Source organism: Pezoporus wallicus, unplaced genomic scaffold (genome assembly GCF_028554395.1).
Source record: "Pezoporus wallicus isolate ANWC-B61680 ecotype Strahan unplaced genomic scaffold, APGP_CSIRO_Pwel_v1 contig_3820, whole genome shotgun sequence".
NCBI lineage: Eukaryota > Metazoa > Chordata > Aves > Psittaciformes > Psittacidae > Pezoporus > Pezoporus wallicus.
In genome coordinates, this window is record NW_026643060.1 from 278,792 (window position 1) to 294,642 (window position 15,851).

The 15,851-nt window shown below is 37.2% G+C and overlaps 1 protein-coding gene across 1 annotated transcript in view; it reads left to right on the plus strand.

The window, feature by feature from the left end:
- The window catches only part of CMTM4 (CKLF like MARVEL transmembrane domain containing 4), a 30,702-nt gene extending 17,378 nt beyond the window's left edge, over positions 1-13,324 (plus strand). Inside the window, exons 2-4 of the mRNA XM_057396609.1 lie at positions 853-1,029; positions 11,267-11,365; positions 12,251-13,324. Of these exons, the coding sequence (XP_057252592.1) occupies positions 853-1,029; positions 11,267-11,365; positions 12,251-12,424 (450 nt within the window). The 3' untranslated portion in view covers positions 12,425-13,324. The remainder of the gene's footprint in view (positions 1-852; positions 1,030-11,266; positions 11,366-12,250) is intronic.
- The last annotated feature ends 2,527 nt before the right edge of the window (positions 13,325-15,851 follow it).

The window sequence follows — 15,851 nt, forward strand, 5'->3', positions numbered from 1 at the left end:
CTAGGTGGTAGCTGTCAGTGGTAGCTAATATTGGTATATAATTTTTATATATTTTAATTTCCTCCATTGGGCAGACTAAGAATGGTGAGATTTACTGATTTATCCTGAACAGTAAATTAAACTTTTTTCTTGCAAAAGTTTGCATTTAACTCTACCGAGATTCTTCAGAATTTAGACTAACAGTTATCTGATTTATATGTATTTGCAGCACCAGGAGTTTGTCCTTCCTCTGTTAGCTGCTGATTTTATTGTCTTACAAAGGAATGATAATACATGCTTTAATATGAAAAACAGTATATTGATGATAAACATGAAAAGGGATTTTTGGAGGCTGGTAGAGATCCTGAATCTATTTTATTTTGAATATATTTAGATCTCAATCTGGTAGTGAAATTTAAATGAGAGCTTGATTTAAATGTCTTTCACAGTCACAGTATATTAATACTATATAGTTGACTTGAGGTTGGCCCAATAGACAAATGCATTCCAAGTTTTGGAATAGCATATAATGGGTGAAAAATGAAATAAAATGTTTTAAGTGCTATTTGCATGTTAAGCCAGTGTCCTGATGGGGTTTCATGCATTTCTGGGTGTCTCAGTTATTTTGATGTTAGACTGCTTGTAATTTTGCTAAAATATACTTGTTGAATAGGAGATATCCAGAAAGTCTTGCATTAATTTGCTTTTGTTTTTTTTTTCTCTTTAGACAGTGCCTTGTTATAAACTAAAATCACACATTCCTGAGTGTAAACCGATCATGTTCCCAATGGAAATTTCAGGAATACTTGTGGCTACTTTCAAAATGTGGAAATCTATTTATTTTTTTTTTTTCCCACTTGTTTTTCTTCCTAGGTTTTGGCACTGATTGCGTTCATCTGCATAGAGACCATCATGGAATGCTCCCCTTGCGAAGGCCTTTATTTCTTTGAATTTGTGAGCTGTAGCGCTTTGGTGGTTACTGGAGTTCTGTTGCTTATGTTCAGTCTAAATCTTCACACAAGAATACCACAGATCAACTGGAATCTTACTGTAAGTTCATGCAGATTCTTACTCTGTTGAAAATAGCTGCAAATCTCTTAAGTTTGGGCTTTGAACTGTACTTTCTACTGCAGTTAAAGATTGTGTATGAGTGTTTTCTATGCTGAATAAAGTAGACATTTTACTTGTATATAATATGAATACTAGCAGCAGAAGGATCTTTGAAATGTGGCAAAATTAAGCAACATTAAATAGAGCTAAAATTGTCTTCGGGTAGACTCTGTTTGGAAGGAAAAACCTCCTGCTAGTGCCAGTAATTACTGTTTGTGGATCAAGTGGGAAAAAAATGCAGGCTGTAGTTACTTAACTTTGACAGATGCTGTATTTACAGTAGCCCGTTTTTCTCTCTTAAACTGTTTTTATATTGGGACAGCTGTGCTGCATATATTTTCTTACACAGATTAATACAATAGTTGGGTAGTTGTGTAAAAATTTACGTGTTTTCTGTGAAAATCAGGTGTTTGAATTGCTTACACATATAACTATTAAACATATAACGTATTAAACTATAGCTATTAAACATTGACTGGCAATGCTCAATGCATTCTCAAATACTAAAAGTTTTAGGCAGAGAACTGTTGGCAGTGCACATTCCTTTTGTACAAGTCTCTGTTTCTGTGCTGTATTATGAGTTAAACTTTAAGATTGGGTTGCATAAACACAGGTCACAAAATCATTTTAAGTCACTCTAGCAAAAGATCTGTCAGCTTCAAGGACAATATTTGCATCAGCTTTTTTGGACAGTACACATACATATATGCACATGTTCTGTTTTATTTTAGAACACCGTTAGAGGTCAGTCCCAGAGGTTTTTAGGCTTCTTTGTGGTTTTTTTTTTAAACTTGTTTTTAGTGTCATTTATTAATGTTTCAATTTACACATGTGCAGTAGCTGTTTATAAGCCAAAATGACATCAAAAATTAGCGTGAAATACGGAATTAAATGATCTTTGTACCCTGGGCATGCATGATCTATTGAGGAATACTTAGTAGATAGATTAGATGAACTGAGAGCTGTGACTGGGTAACCAGGTGGCATGCAGAACAGAACCAGTGCAGTTACTGGGCTTTCTTGCTTTTGCTGCTTTTGTCTCCATTCTGCTAGTATTGTCACCACTTATCCTGGCAAGTTGAAAAGCAGCAGCTGCCGGGAGAAGGTAGTCTCTGTTTCTGTTGCCAGCTTGCTTTTTTTTTTTAACAAGCATCACAGCAGCCTGATAACAACAATTGAAGACTGTCTTTTTATGCCACACAGTTCTATACTTGCTAGTAGGATTTACAAGAGTGTGAGAACAAGTATGTATAAGAGCATCAGCATAAAATATGTGATGGCTTTGCTGGTGTAATGCGAGTGGTTTCACAGTGAATGCTAGATCTAGCTCACGTTCAGAGTAAGTTAGACAGACTTCTTCTCGAGACTGGAGAGTGGTGTGCATGGTGTCCGTGGCTGAGCTGAAGTTGTATCTCTGGAAGGACAGTTTAATGACTTTGCATACCCTTGATTCTGCATGTCTGCATCTTTTGTTCTGTTGTTGTTGTGCCCTGTGACACACTCCTCCTGTATACCAGACACTTTCACAATACGTTGAACATACTTAAGTACAGAATCCTAAATGCAGCTCTCTTCTTTCTCCCCAAATAACACAGTAGATGTCAATGTGTAACTGGCAGGTCCTTTCAGCCACTCTTGACTTCTTATGGTATTCGCGTGGCAAGAGCTGCCACTTTGCAGTGTTACTTGCCTCTGCGTAACACTCTGCTAGAGAGGTATTTAGGGAAAAGAGGCGTAAAAATCTAACCAGTTGTGGTATGCTTTTTTTTGTTGTTTTTTGTTTGGTTTTTTTTTTTTTAAATTTTTGGGGTGATTTTTTTGTTGGTTTTTTTTTGGTGGTTTTTTTTTAGTTTGGTGCTTGGTTTGGTTTTTTTTTTTATTTTTTTTGTTTAATTAAGTATTTTGGGGTTTAGGGCAATGGTTGCACTTTGAACCCTTTTACCTAAACAGCATGGAGTAACATGACATGGTTGGAGTTCGACCTGAAGGGCAGCTGTCAATGCTTTTGCAAAAGTCCATATTGCCAGGTCAACAGAGGTAGAAGTAAATTGTTGTGATCTTGCAAGTCTCGTTCTTTTAGTTACATACTGAAGATTAAATGCTTCTTCCATCATTATACCAGAGATCTCTAATGGAAGGGAGAAGAGAACTGAAAGGTTCTGATTTCCGTTAACTGATGAGACCATCTTTCTTCCTGGTATTTCTTACTGAATTTAACATTCATTAATCTGATGGGATCATTACTCCAAGAGGAGTGTGAGAGTATCTTCATTATTCTGTTAGCTGTAGTCTGTTGCAGGTACAGAGAGGGAGATGGAAAGCTCTAATGAAAAACCTGTGGGAGATTACTTTGGCAAAATTGAGGGAAAATTTAAGAATGTAGAATTGTGGCTGAATGTCTTTTTGGCTTATTTTGGCATTTTATTCTTTACTATTTAGATTTATATTCATACATTATTTGCCTCTTTCAATAGTTAATACTTCCCTGTGTTTTGATGGTTATTATGGTGATTTTGCAGCCTCTGAATATGACAGTTATCACAGGAGTTGTTTACTGAACAGACTTTGACACTCCTGAATGCTTTAGGAGGAAGTCAGTCCTGCTTGTGCATTAATTCAATAATATACATGCTTTAAAAAAGTATTTCTGACTTTATAATGTGTATTTCCTTTGTGAAAAGTCTCAAACTTTGCTTTTAGAAGTTGTGTGAGAAGAAGAGGTTTTTGTAGTGCTTGAAAGAAATTGAGAAATCTTTTGTCAAACACTGCATCGCACAGACTTCCTAGAAACCATTTGGATCTGTTTCCTTTCAAATGATCCTGTGTATTAGAAAGTACCATGCCATCATCTGCTGTTGTCCAACACAGGATTGTTTCCTTTAGTACTTTATTAAAATTAGACTTCTTTATAATGAGTTGTGGCTATTGTTTGATGTCCGCTACCCCTGGTTGTAATGAAAATGTGGATCAGTATATACTAATACCTAACAGATACACAAATTTATTTTTTTGTAATAAATATTTTTAGCTGTTTATGGAAAAGGGCTATGTTTTATTCCTAACTGGAGACTTGCCAGCCATTTTCACATCTTCATGAGGTGAACATGAAAGAAACATAGGGGTGGTGAGGCCAGGAAAGAGCCTTGCTTGGGTGTGTTGGAAAGAGGCAGGTCTGTTACAGTAAGACGAAAGTACAGTCACTCGTCTGTGTTGTGCAGTGCTATCAATGTTATGCAAAAATGCAAAAGCTGGGGAACCTGTCGGTGGAAATTTCCATTTCTTTTATGCTTCAGAGCTCAGAGAGAGCCTATTCTGCAAGGAGACTAGCAAGTGGCATAGGAGAGTGAACAGTACACCACAGCAGAGATTCCTGCGTCACTGATGAGCTGCTGCTTTTGCTTTTAGTTTTCAGAGTTAACTAATAGCTGAATGTTTGCTATAATTTTGTCTAACTTATCTTTTTTATTATTATATTGTCATGGTTTAGGATTCATTATTTGAATCTCATGTGATCTACAGGGAAAACTTTAAGATTTTGCAGCCAAACTATGTGCATGATGTAGCCCTCTAGAAGAAGGAAAGGGGGTAGGAAAGTTAGCAGAAGTGTTTGTAGTAGCTTTGTGGTGAATTTGCATGTGGTTTGCCAGGCTTTCTAACAGTTAATGGCGCTGCAGAGTGGAATCCACCGTGAAGCTGTGGTACCTTTTTCAGGGCTGAAAACTGAGATGCCCTGGGGAGGGTGGCAAGTGATGGCAAATACTTGAGAATATAGGATTTGAAAGTGTTGACAGTTTGTATGGTGGGAGACATCAGAATCAATACAGATGTAAATCACTGTATAATCAGCCAGTAGAATGGACTTTTTTATGTCTGTGTAGGAAAAAAAAAAAATCCGCTGGAGCACTGGTAGTGTATTCTCTGTGTGAGCAGTTTGGAATGCAGGCTTTTCAGACTAGAGCAGACTCAAAAGATGGGGCACAGAACTGAGCACAGCAATTAGAGTTCTGCCAGGCTTATTGGCCTGGGCTCAGTTCCAGGGAACCACTGCTACAGGGAGGAGCCATGACGCATGAAGACTCAGGTGTGTCTTTTAGAAGACACAGATCAGTGGTTTTATCTTGTGCTGCCTGAAGACGTATTTTATCATCTTTGTGGGGTTGTTTTTTTTCCCTCAGTTATTGCAGGGATGAAACGTTTGTGTGTGAGCAGCTAACACTTGAAGTACTTGGTCAAAAACTTGGTGCAGTGCCAGAATGGCACTTATGCCGGCTTTGGCTCTAAAGAGTGTAATTACAGAGCTGTAGTTCAAAGGTTTTCACAGGATAATCTTGATTTATTTTATGTTTTTAATTTTTTTTTTCCCCCCTTCTGTTTTGATAAAACATCCTAGTTTTCTTTGGCTCGCATAGCTGTTGAATGAGAAATTAAGTCAGTCATCCTTCACTTCTATGTTTACTGGTATCAAAATAGTAATGCCTATTAAGGGTAAAAATGAATATTTTATAAATTTTAATAAATTGTCAAAATTCATTTCCTCTGTGTTAGTGCTCTTTTCTGCATTCTCATTTGGTGCAGCATGGTGTAAATCGTGCATTATTCTGTAAGAAACACAAACACGAGTTTTAAACACAAGAACTATTACATGGTTTGGTAGTTACTGCTAATAAGGTGTGTTGCTTTTTGACTGTAACTGCTCGTCCTGTGTGTATGCAGGACTGCTGATTGGAAAATTATGCAGGGAAAGCAGTGAGGAGCAGCTAAGAGAGAATCAAGAAGGAAATGGGTGATCTACAAGAAACCAAAATGAAATCAGGTTGTATAAGCATTCATTAATTCAGGAGCATGTTTTGTCATTTGCAGCAGAGCATCCAGCAGAGCTTGTATTTCAACTCAGAAGTGGTTAAAAATAAGACTAAAGTTATATGAGTCTTGGTTGCAAGGCCACTTCTTCAATTTCTTCAAAAATTATGGCTTGTCCCTGACCTTTTGGAGAGCTGACGAAGGCTTTTGAGCATCTCTTGCGTTAATTCAGGGTCTTTTGCATACTTGCTTGCAGTGCTGAAAATAGAGCTGATTTCAGCAAGTGCCAGACATCTGGGACTGGATTGAAGCATCTGAACAGGAGCACTTGCAGAGAGACCTTTGGGGCTGCTGTGTGCAACATGGGACCCACGGGGACCTTCAGCCTTGTGTGGGGATGAGGCACTGTAGTCCTGCACTGTGAAATGGGCACTAAGATATCCCTGTTTGCACAAGGATTCCTTTCCTATATAAGCCTAAATAAATAAGAGAGATGGGAATTAGTGCTCATACAGCTAATTTGGTTCTTTTTGCATCAGACTTACTTTTGCTTGAGAAACCATGTTCCCATTTTTGTGGTGCAAATAGTCATACAGTGTTCAATAATTCATTATTGTTCATTATAGTTAAAATTATGGGAGTTTGACAGTCTTGGTTTAGAGGACTGACTGGTGTGTTTGTAAACTTCAGGTAAATAGCTGCATATAGAAATGAGGAAACAGTTCTGAAACCTTGCAAGTAAAAATAAAAAATAATAAAATCAGTAGCCACACTTGCCCTCCCTTCCCTGACAACTACAAAACAAACCTCCAAAACCCAAAAACCTGAACAGAAATGCTACTTTTGAGCGCTCTCTTTCATGGAAAATAACCTGGACAGCAGCATGCCTCTAACTTGCCACTTTTTGTTACAAAGTCAAGCTGTTGAAATGTGTAGATTTCTTTCCTAGATTACATAAATTTGGTTACTTTAAACTCCATGTAAATGTAAACTCTTGGATTTCAGAAAGCAGGTTACCAAAGCAATCACCAGGCTAAATGTCAGTTCCAAATTACAATTGCAGTATGATGCTATCTTCCTTCTACATAGTCACTTGTGCAGCCTGTTCACAACAAAATACAGGATAAAAAGGCAGAGCATGTCTTTTGGTTGAATATCTCTTAAAAGTCTGCATGTGTAAAGTCATGGAGAGTGATGGATAAAGGCATGTGGATATTACTGATGCTTGTTGAGCAACAAAGCTAACTCCGGGTTATGTACCAAACTAGAGGAATAAACAGAAGCTTTCAAAGCTGATGTGCCTTGCAGTTTTCAGGAGTGAATTCATGGGAGTTTTCAGGTCAGTTAACAGCACCAGTTCAGCTTTTCCATCTTCATTAATGTAGGAACCATACCTGACCCCTAAAAGTAGGATGCTGTCTATTTTTCTAGAGTTTCCCACCTTTACAGCAGAAAAAGAGCCTCACCCTTTTTTTTAGTATAAAATGCTGCCTTGGCATAAACTCATCTTCATCCACAAGACGCTTTTTCTGCTTTATGCTCCTTCTGGGTGGAACAGATAGCTGGTGATGGCAGTATCCTGGGATACTATGTTGTGGACTAATAGTAATTGGTGAGTGAACAGAATGATGTGCAAATAGCTAGCAAGTGACCAGAAGTCAGTCTTTCATTTTAAATCATTTTGGAAAGGAGAAAGGGAGGAGCAGCAGTCTAGAGTGGATTTGATTCAGCTTGTAGATTTTCTTCTCTGTTATGGATGGCAGCTTTGTACAGTATTTTATGGCACAGCAGACTGTCTCATGAGGTTTCTGTAATTTCATCAGAAATTCTTCTATCTGTGTGATGTGGTTTTTACTTTGTCTATAAATATAATAGCAAGAACTTCAGCTACATCATGGCCAGATTTGAAACAGCTCATCTTTTTTCAATTTGTTTATTCTTTTTATTGCCATGATTATTCATTTTCTCTTACGTGGAAAGAAGCTACATTATTTTTAGGGAGTGTCCTTTTTTTTTGAATTCTTTCTGTAGGTCACTCCTTTTTGGTTTTGCTCTCACTTTGTCCAAAACCACTGTATTTTTTTTTTTTATCTTTCTGGTCTTAATACCAAATTTTGGGTGAAAAACCTCCACTAATACTTTGTTTCAGTTCTTACCATTATATATCTGTATGAGGATGTTATTGTTTGGAGCTTATGATATTTATCAATCTGATCTGTGGACATGAAAGATACGTTAGTTTTAGCTTAAGGGTTATTAAGAAATGACCCCTATTGCATGAATGTTATTCGATTGTTAATTGCATTAAAAAGGTTTGATCTAAACAGGGAAAATGGAATTGCAGTTGGTTTCTTTGCAAGGACAAATTTAATATTCTTCATAAAGATTGCAACTAAATAGAATGTCAGGTAATGATGACGAAGTTTCTAATGTACTGATGTCTTTGGTTTCCTGTAAGAATCGTGACAAATGCACCAGCAGTCTAATTTCAGCAGTATTTCATACTCGGCGGTATCTCAAACTTCTTACATGAAGCCTTTGAGTTGATTCATACCATGGAGATAAGTGATAATGTCTGTTGTGGGAAGGTCAGGCTGTCTGTCTTCTACTGTTCTCCTCTGACAAGGTAATTAAGCTAATGGATTAAGAAAGTCAGAAGTTAACAGAATGAATTAATAAGCACATCTGACCTCATAAATTATAGTATGTTATGTGCCAACCGCTGTCTTTAAGTGTGGTACTAAGGAAGTACAGAAAGTCTGAAAAACCAATCTGGATTACAAGAAGTGAAGAAGTGGAAAGTAAGCACATCTCTGTTCTGATGGTTAGTTCCCTTAAAATTAAAACTTACTTCATTTTGAGTATGATTCATCTTAACTCTGCAGCAGTTAATTTTGCTATACTGTTAAATTTGTTGTGCTTTTCTATGTTAAACTTTGAAAACAAAGTGTTTTTTTGGTTGCTGAAACACTGAAGTCTTCGTGTACATAGCTCAACCTTATTAATATTCAAAGCAGTTTAAGTTCTTTGATTCATACTGTCAGAAACTGTCTCCTCCTTTCAAATAACTTCTGTGGCTCTTCTCTGTACCCTGTCCAATTTTTCAACATACTTTTAAAAATGTGAATTTTTAAAATTCACAGGACTGCAGGACGCAGCATTGCAATGTTACTTGCACAGGTAAGATTACAGCCTTACACCTGTCGTGTCCATATGTCCGAAGGAGTGTATAAGTACTTTTTCTTCCCTTTTTTTTGGCCATGGCATCACCTCTTGAAGTGCTTACCTACCATAATTACTGAGTTCTTCCAACCTTTTTCTTCCAGGATTTTGTCTCCATTCTGTAGGTCTTACCTGTAGGTGACAGATGTACCCTGGCAGTAAAATACACAACTTGACCTTGGGCTAAACTAATTTTTAATTATTTTTGTTTTAATTATTCAAGAGTGTAGCTGCCCTCTCCTCAGTATTTAGTTTCAACATTTGTGGCGACATGCATGTTTACGCTAGAGACTTGATGAAAATGCTGAATCCTGTTGCGCCTGGTGTCTCTTGTAAGGTATAATGAAATTTCCCCTCTAGTGAGGAAAGGTTTGTGCAGATGAGAATCACAGCTCTTGTTGGCAACCCCAGAGGCACAGTTAGAGCTGCTGAACTTGAAGTTGAATAGAATACTTGGAAAAACTGTAAAATGCAATTTATTTTCTGGTATCTCTATTTCTTATCTCTGCAAAACAAGTTAAAACTACAATAACTATTTCGTAATTTTTTTAATTTTTTTTTAATGCTGTGAATACCAGATAATATCTATCTTGGTAAGCTTGAACAGAGAGAAAAAACTTCTCTAATTATACACTGGCAGGTATACAGATGGTAGAGTTTGAGACCCACAATTTGCTTTTGTTCCCTTACTATTTGGGAAGACAGTTCGGTTATTACTGGGCTCATGAAATCTGAACGCATCTGTGGAAATAGCAATAAGCAATGGAAGTCTCTCAGATTTCTTGGAAAGGTCCCCCTTTTAGATGAGGATTAGGCCACAGTGGTACAACATACATCTTATTGCCTGGCACACTTAATTGTGCTAACCAGCTGTCCCTGGGTCAGTACCTTCAAAATAGATAGCTTTCCTTGTAAATAACATAGCACCAGAAGCTCAGGTTTTTGTAATTACTTTCTAAAGCATTCTCCAATCATGGCACAGAAAACAGATGTTTTAGGGGTGGTTGGATGACAATGGTCTTTCAAAGTCTTTGTGCTATGTAGCTGGAACACAGCTGTGGGATTCATACCCAGGGAATAAGTTTAGGTTTGTACCTTCAATTTCTGTGCCTAACTTCTTACAGCACTTTACAGGATGCACTTTGGGGAAAAATGAAATAGAACAAAAAAACAAATTCTGCTTGTCGTAAGTGGAGGAGTAGGAGCAGGAAGTGAGCCTGGCTTGTATGTGAAAGAAGAGAATCAAGTAGAATAGATGTATCCTTGAATACTAATCAGGGGGCTGATGGGATTTTGTTTTTGATGGCGGGAGTTGGCATGTTCAGCGTGTTTTTGTTGTGGGTTTTTTTTTCTTCAACTCAAAATGTTAAGTTGCACAGTGGACATTCAGAATTCTTACTTATGTTCCAATGACATGTTAATGATGCTGCTTTATGTAAGCTACAGCAACATAATCATCAAAGACACTGACATTAGCAGCTTATGTGTAACTGAATTGGATGTTGCTTGTCATTCTTGTGTGTGTGTGTGGAGCAAAGGATTTTCCCTGAACATAGGTGCCATGGGGTGTTGCTGTGCTTCTTATATAAAATGTCTACTTGAAACATTAATCTTAAGCAATAAATACATAAAAATCTGTGTATTCTCAGAGGGCAGCTGTTACTTATAGAAGTGGTGTGGGACATGCAGTCTTCTACAGTGAAGGCCTCAAAGAATTGGTAGAAAGATTCCTGACAGTTATCTGGGCAGTGCATGGAGCACTGTTGTGATATGAATGAGAACAAAGAGTTCCTTGAGTGCTAAGGTTCGATATTGAGGTTACTTCAGCATCTGCTGAGGTGGAACAGGTTTACTCGTTGTTTATGTTGACAGTACTTTTCCAACAAACCCTGTAGAAATTGAAGTAACTCATCCAGAATCTGCACTGGTGCTTTATGTGTACATGGTATGTGACTGCTGTTCACAGACTGATGTGTACACATGCTACGTTTCCTGTGTAATGAGCTTTGCCTTTCTTTGTGTGAGTGGTAAACTGCATAGAAAGTGGGAAAGTATTCCTATAGTTCTTGTTTTAACCTTCTTCTGTTTCATCACTTCTAATAAAAGCAAGCAAAGAATCATTCTTTAGTAATGCTAATGAATTTATTTTTTTTAGGATCTGGTCAACACTGGACTCAGCACTTTCTTCTTTTTCATTGCCTCTGTAGTACTTGCTGCTTTAAACCATAAAACTGGAGCAGAAATTGCTGCTGTGGTAAGAGTTTGAACTTCTTTATATATGACTCATCTGTTAAATCTAAGAATAACTTTTCCTCATGTTCATTGAATGCTTCTGTTGCCTTTGACATTACAATTTATTTCTCATTTTGCAGTTGGCTATAAGATAATTCGGATTTAAAAAGCACTGACATCCTTTGAGTTGTTTGTCTTAAGGCTTGACGCAAGGACAAACAGAAAACTGACTTGCAGCGATCACTTTAGCAGTTAAGCTTGCCTTTTTTCTCTGTAGCCAGTTTAGATGATACTGCTCTATATTGCAAGCCTACAGAAAAGATAGAGCCAGACATTCACAAGAAATTGGAGCTCCTTACACATAATTTGCTGATTCTTCTTGCTCACTACAGACCACTTTTGTTCTGTGGAGTGAGTATAGTAGTACTTCAACATTTTAAATCTAGACCAGTAAGTTCAAGCAAATTAATTCTGTGCTTGAGTTGGAAACTTTTTTATTCTATTCTCCCCACCCTTTCAAACCTGGATGTTGAAAATCACACCACAGCTAATTAGCTCCTTCTGCAGACTAATGGTCTGGACTGGTCATCTCTTCTCTTGTAATTCATTCACTGTTGTTTTCACCCTGTGGAATGAACTGCTGGACGAAGGGCTGTGTTCTTTGTATATTTGTTGTATGCTGTTGTATATTTTGTGTTTGTAGACTGAGAACTTTGTTTTCTGGTCACTGATCTTGGTCACTTCTGCAGATTTTTTTGTTCATTGAAGAAACATCAATTTTTACAGACCATGGTGATTTGTCAGTGCAAATAAAGTAGAAAACTAAGCTTCTGAGGAATTTGTTGCAAAACTACTCTTGTTCTTGTTTTCAGAAATTGTCTTTGACAATTCTTTCTACTTCTTGTAGATATTTGGTTTCTTGGCAACGGCAGTGTATGCTGTGAACACATACTTAACTGTTAAAAAGTGGCGAATGAACAGCAGGCAACAAAGTAGTCGGCAGACCAGTGATTACATACGTGCTCGGACAGAGTCCAGAGAAGTGGATCATCACCCTGAGATTCAGCGTCTGGATGCATGAAAGCAACATTCAAATGGGACTGCAAAGGGAAAAGACATGCTTAACTCCCTCATGGAACAAAGGGTTTTGTCTTTATTTAAGAAGGAAAAGGAAGATCAGATGGTGGCAAAGAATGCCCAGCCCTGCATTATGTGCAGAAGTGCATTGAGTTAGAAGCTGTTGTCATGAAGGCAGTAAATGTTGGTCATTCAAAAGCAAGATCTGTTTAAGATGCCCACATATGTATGCATATATTATATAGCTTATATAATATATAAGTTTTGAAGTACGTTATTGTTTTGGATTAACTGCACAGTACTTTCCTCCCTCTCCCAAGTGCAAGCTCTGAATATACATGTTCTGCCACTGTTTCTTCACCTATTGTAGACACTAAGACCAGCACTGCATTGGTTGGTTAATATAGGAAAGAAAACCACCAAAAGAAAATCTAATACATGCTAAAAGGAGGTGAAGGGCAAATAGCAATAACTTTAACCATGTTATTATGTCCAGCCAACTCTCGGTATCCATCCTCATGCAGCCCTCAGCAGTGCAGTTCAGTTCTTGTCTCCTGCAGTTTCACTCTTGGTGCAGTTATATAGCCGAAATGGACAACCACCTCCCATTTTTTTGTTTGGTGGATGTAGTGTTGAGGTAGTTACTCTGTGGATTACTTTAGAATTGCCATATTCAGTTCATGCATGAATTTGTGCAAAGTTAGCAAGGTTCTTGAATGGTCACCATAATGCATCAAATGCAGGTATGTGGTTTTCTGCAAATGTTGGGATACATTCTATTTTTCATTCTGAAATAGGGAGGTAAATATGGTTGGGAGGTAGGATGGAGAAAAGGGGTTTGAAGGGCACAGTATAGAAAGAAGAGGTTGTCATCCAATAAATTTGCATTACAGTTATGGCTTTTTTTTTTCCTAATTTTATTTTTTAAGGCTCATCATGTCTGAGGAGCCTGGGGTGAGCAAGAACCAGCAACAAATTATGATGAGCTTACAAAGTGTGTTTCTAAGGTTTCAATATTGTGATTCATGCAATATAAATATTGTCCTTTTTTGGAAGGCTGATTGCTTCTGCTAAAACTTAAACTGTCTGTAGTAGGTAAAAAGAATTTTTAAAGGTGTTTTTTTTGTTGTTGATTTTCTTTTTAATTGGGTATTTCTCCAATTCTTTTTCCTAATATTTCTTTGGAAAATGAGTTAATTGACGGATAATACAGTTGTATTGGCTTGTTCAGAAATAGTTTTACTTAACTGTAAGTTTCTTGTTAGTTGTACTTCCAGTGAAGAGAATGATATTTTGTCTACTCAGAACTGAAGTTGTGCAGGAGTTGGTCAGACAAAATCATGACTTTATTAGGAAGATGTCCCTTGATATTTTTCTGGGCTTTATTTGATTGGTGTTTTTTATCGATGTAATGCATTATTTGGCATATGCATGCAGGCGTGTTACAGGAGGAATATATGTGGTAGAGAAGATCGCTATAGAGCTGAATTCCTTCCTGGTATAAGCTGCTGAAATCTCTCAAAATTAGCAGAACTGTGTCCCCTGTCTGCCTGAATCCATCTCATGTTTGGCCTGGACACTTTTTGCATTGTATTCTTGTGTAGACGTTTTCTTAAGTGATTGAATAGACAAGAGCAAACAGCAGTACATGGCAAATAGGTCACTTACAAATGTGAAAACCAGGTTATACTTAACAGTAGGTCAGTAGAAGTTTCTGGGCTTTTTTAATACCAGAGGGAATGGAGAGTAACAGCTATGAACTTAATGCTGCAATGTTTGAATCAAGCAACAGAGAATTTGATGTGTGAAAAACCGGTGACAAAACCGATGTCTTCTTGTTTTCATTTTACTAATGTCTGCAGTGCATTTCACCTTAGTGGCTAAGGTAGGGATCAGACTTCAGAAATAATTAGTAATGAGGTAAAAGAAACTTTGCATTTTCTTAAGGACTAACGGTTCACCAGTTACTACAGACACATTTTATTGTGCTTCTTGAAAGTTAATGCCAAAGGGAACACCAGTGTAAAAAGAAAAAAAGATGGAATGGTAAAAGCCAACCTCTGGTGTTGAGTTTAGAATAGAGACATTTTACTGAGATGTCTTACCAGGATTACTGTGTGTTTCAGAGAAGTAAATGACAGCTGCATGTTCAGTGTGGTATGAAATAACAAAGTTTGTTATTGCCAGTGCAGATGTTACAGCCCTGCTGTTTATCAGCACTCTGACTAATATTGGCAAAGGTTGCAATGAGAGTTCATGGGCAGTGTCAGTGACTTACGAGAACCTTTCAGAACATTGTCCTCCAACAGATCCACGCTTTTAGCGTGGAATCCTCATCTGAAATCAAGAAACATAAGTGATGCATAGCAAAGGCTTTTCATTAGGAGCATATCCTGTTGATGGTTAACAAGGACTGAAATGGTGTGTACATAAGAAGCCACCCTGTTCCCTTCCTGTACTCCCTGTGCTGATTCTGGCTTTTTCCAGAGGTGTAGGAAGTCTCATGCATCTATAAGCTTATGTATGTGGTCTCTTCCAAATCCTTGCACCTATCCTTGGCAACATCACCCAGCTTTTTCTGATCATGAGATCTTGAAAAGCTTTGGTTACCTTTTAGCTGGAATGACAAATGCAGAGTGATACAGTGATACACTTCTAATACAGTGTAGTGTGGTGCATCTGAATGACCTTGAGTGCTTTTGCATGTGAAATGTTTCCTTGAGCTGAGAACAGAAGGCTGTTATTTATCACTTACATATTACTTACTTGAGCTTAGCACAGCTTTTGGGTAGAATTCAGAGAGAATATTAATTTTAAAAATGCTATCTGATACACTTTGTAAAACAAAAACAAATGTAAATTTGTAATTTCCGTATTTTTGGGACCAAAGATGGTTTTAGTGTTGTACAGTATATACTTTCTAAAAATCTTAAACATTTATTACTCTATGGAGACATTGTTTACTATTTGGATTATAGAGAAGGGAAAATTAAATAGTTGTGAAAGACAGCTGAATTTGAAACATTAAGATCATTTATATATATATTCAGTTGATTTTGATTTCCCCAGACCTGATTTTACATGGTGTATTGAAGAGGTAATATTTTAAAACTGCAGTCATCATAAAAAAAAAACTCTGAAGGAAGAAAACAGTGTAGATATTTTTTTTAATTTGAAGCTTGCTTAGAAAAGTGACATTAAATTGCTTCTCACAGCCAGTTAGTCTGGTAGTTCCTGAGCACATAGAGATAATTCCTTTCGGTCCTTAAGAGTGCTGTTTAGTTCCATAAAGGGACTCAAAACCCACTGTTAATAAAAATCAAACAGTTGAGACTTGTAGGAACAGGATGCTCAAAACTGTAATGGTTCTGATTTGTCCTCTTTTTTCAAACTAAGCTCTCAGATATGCAATCTCCATGTATTTGTGTGTG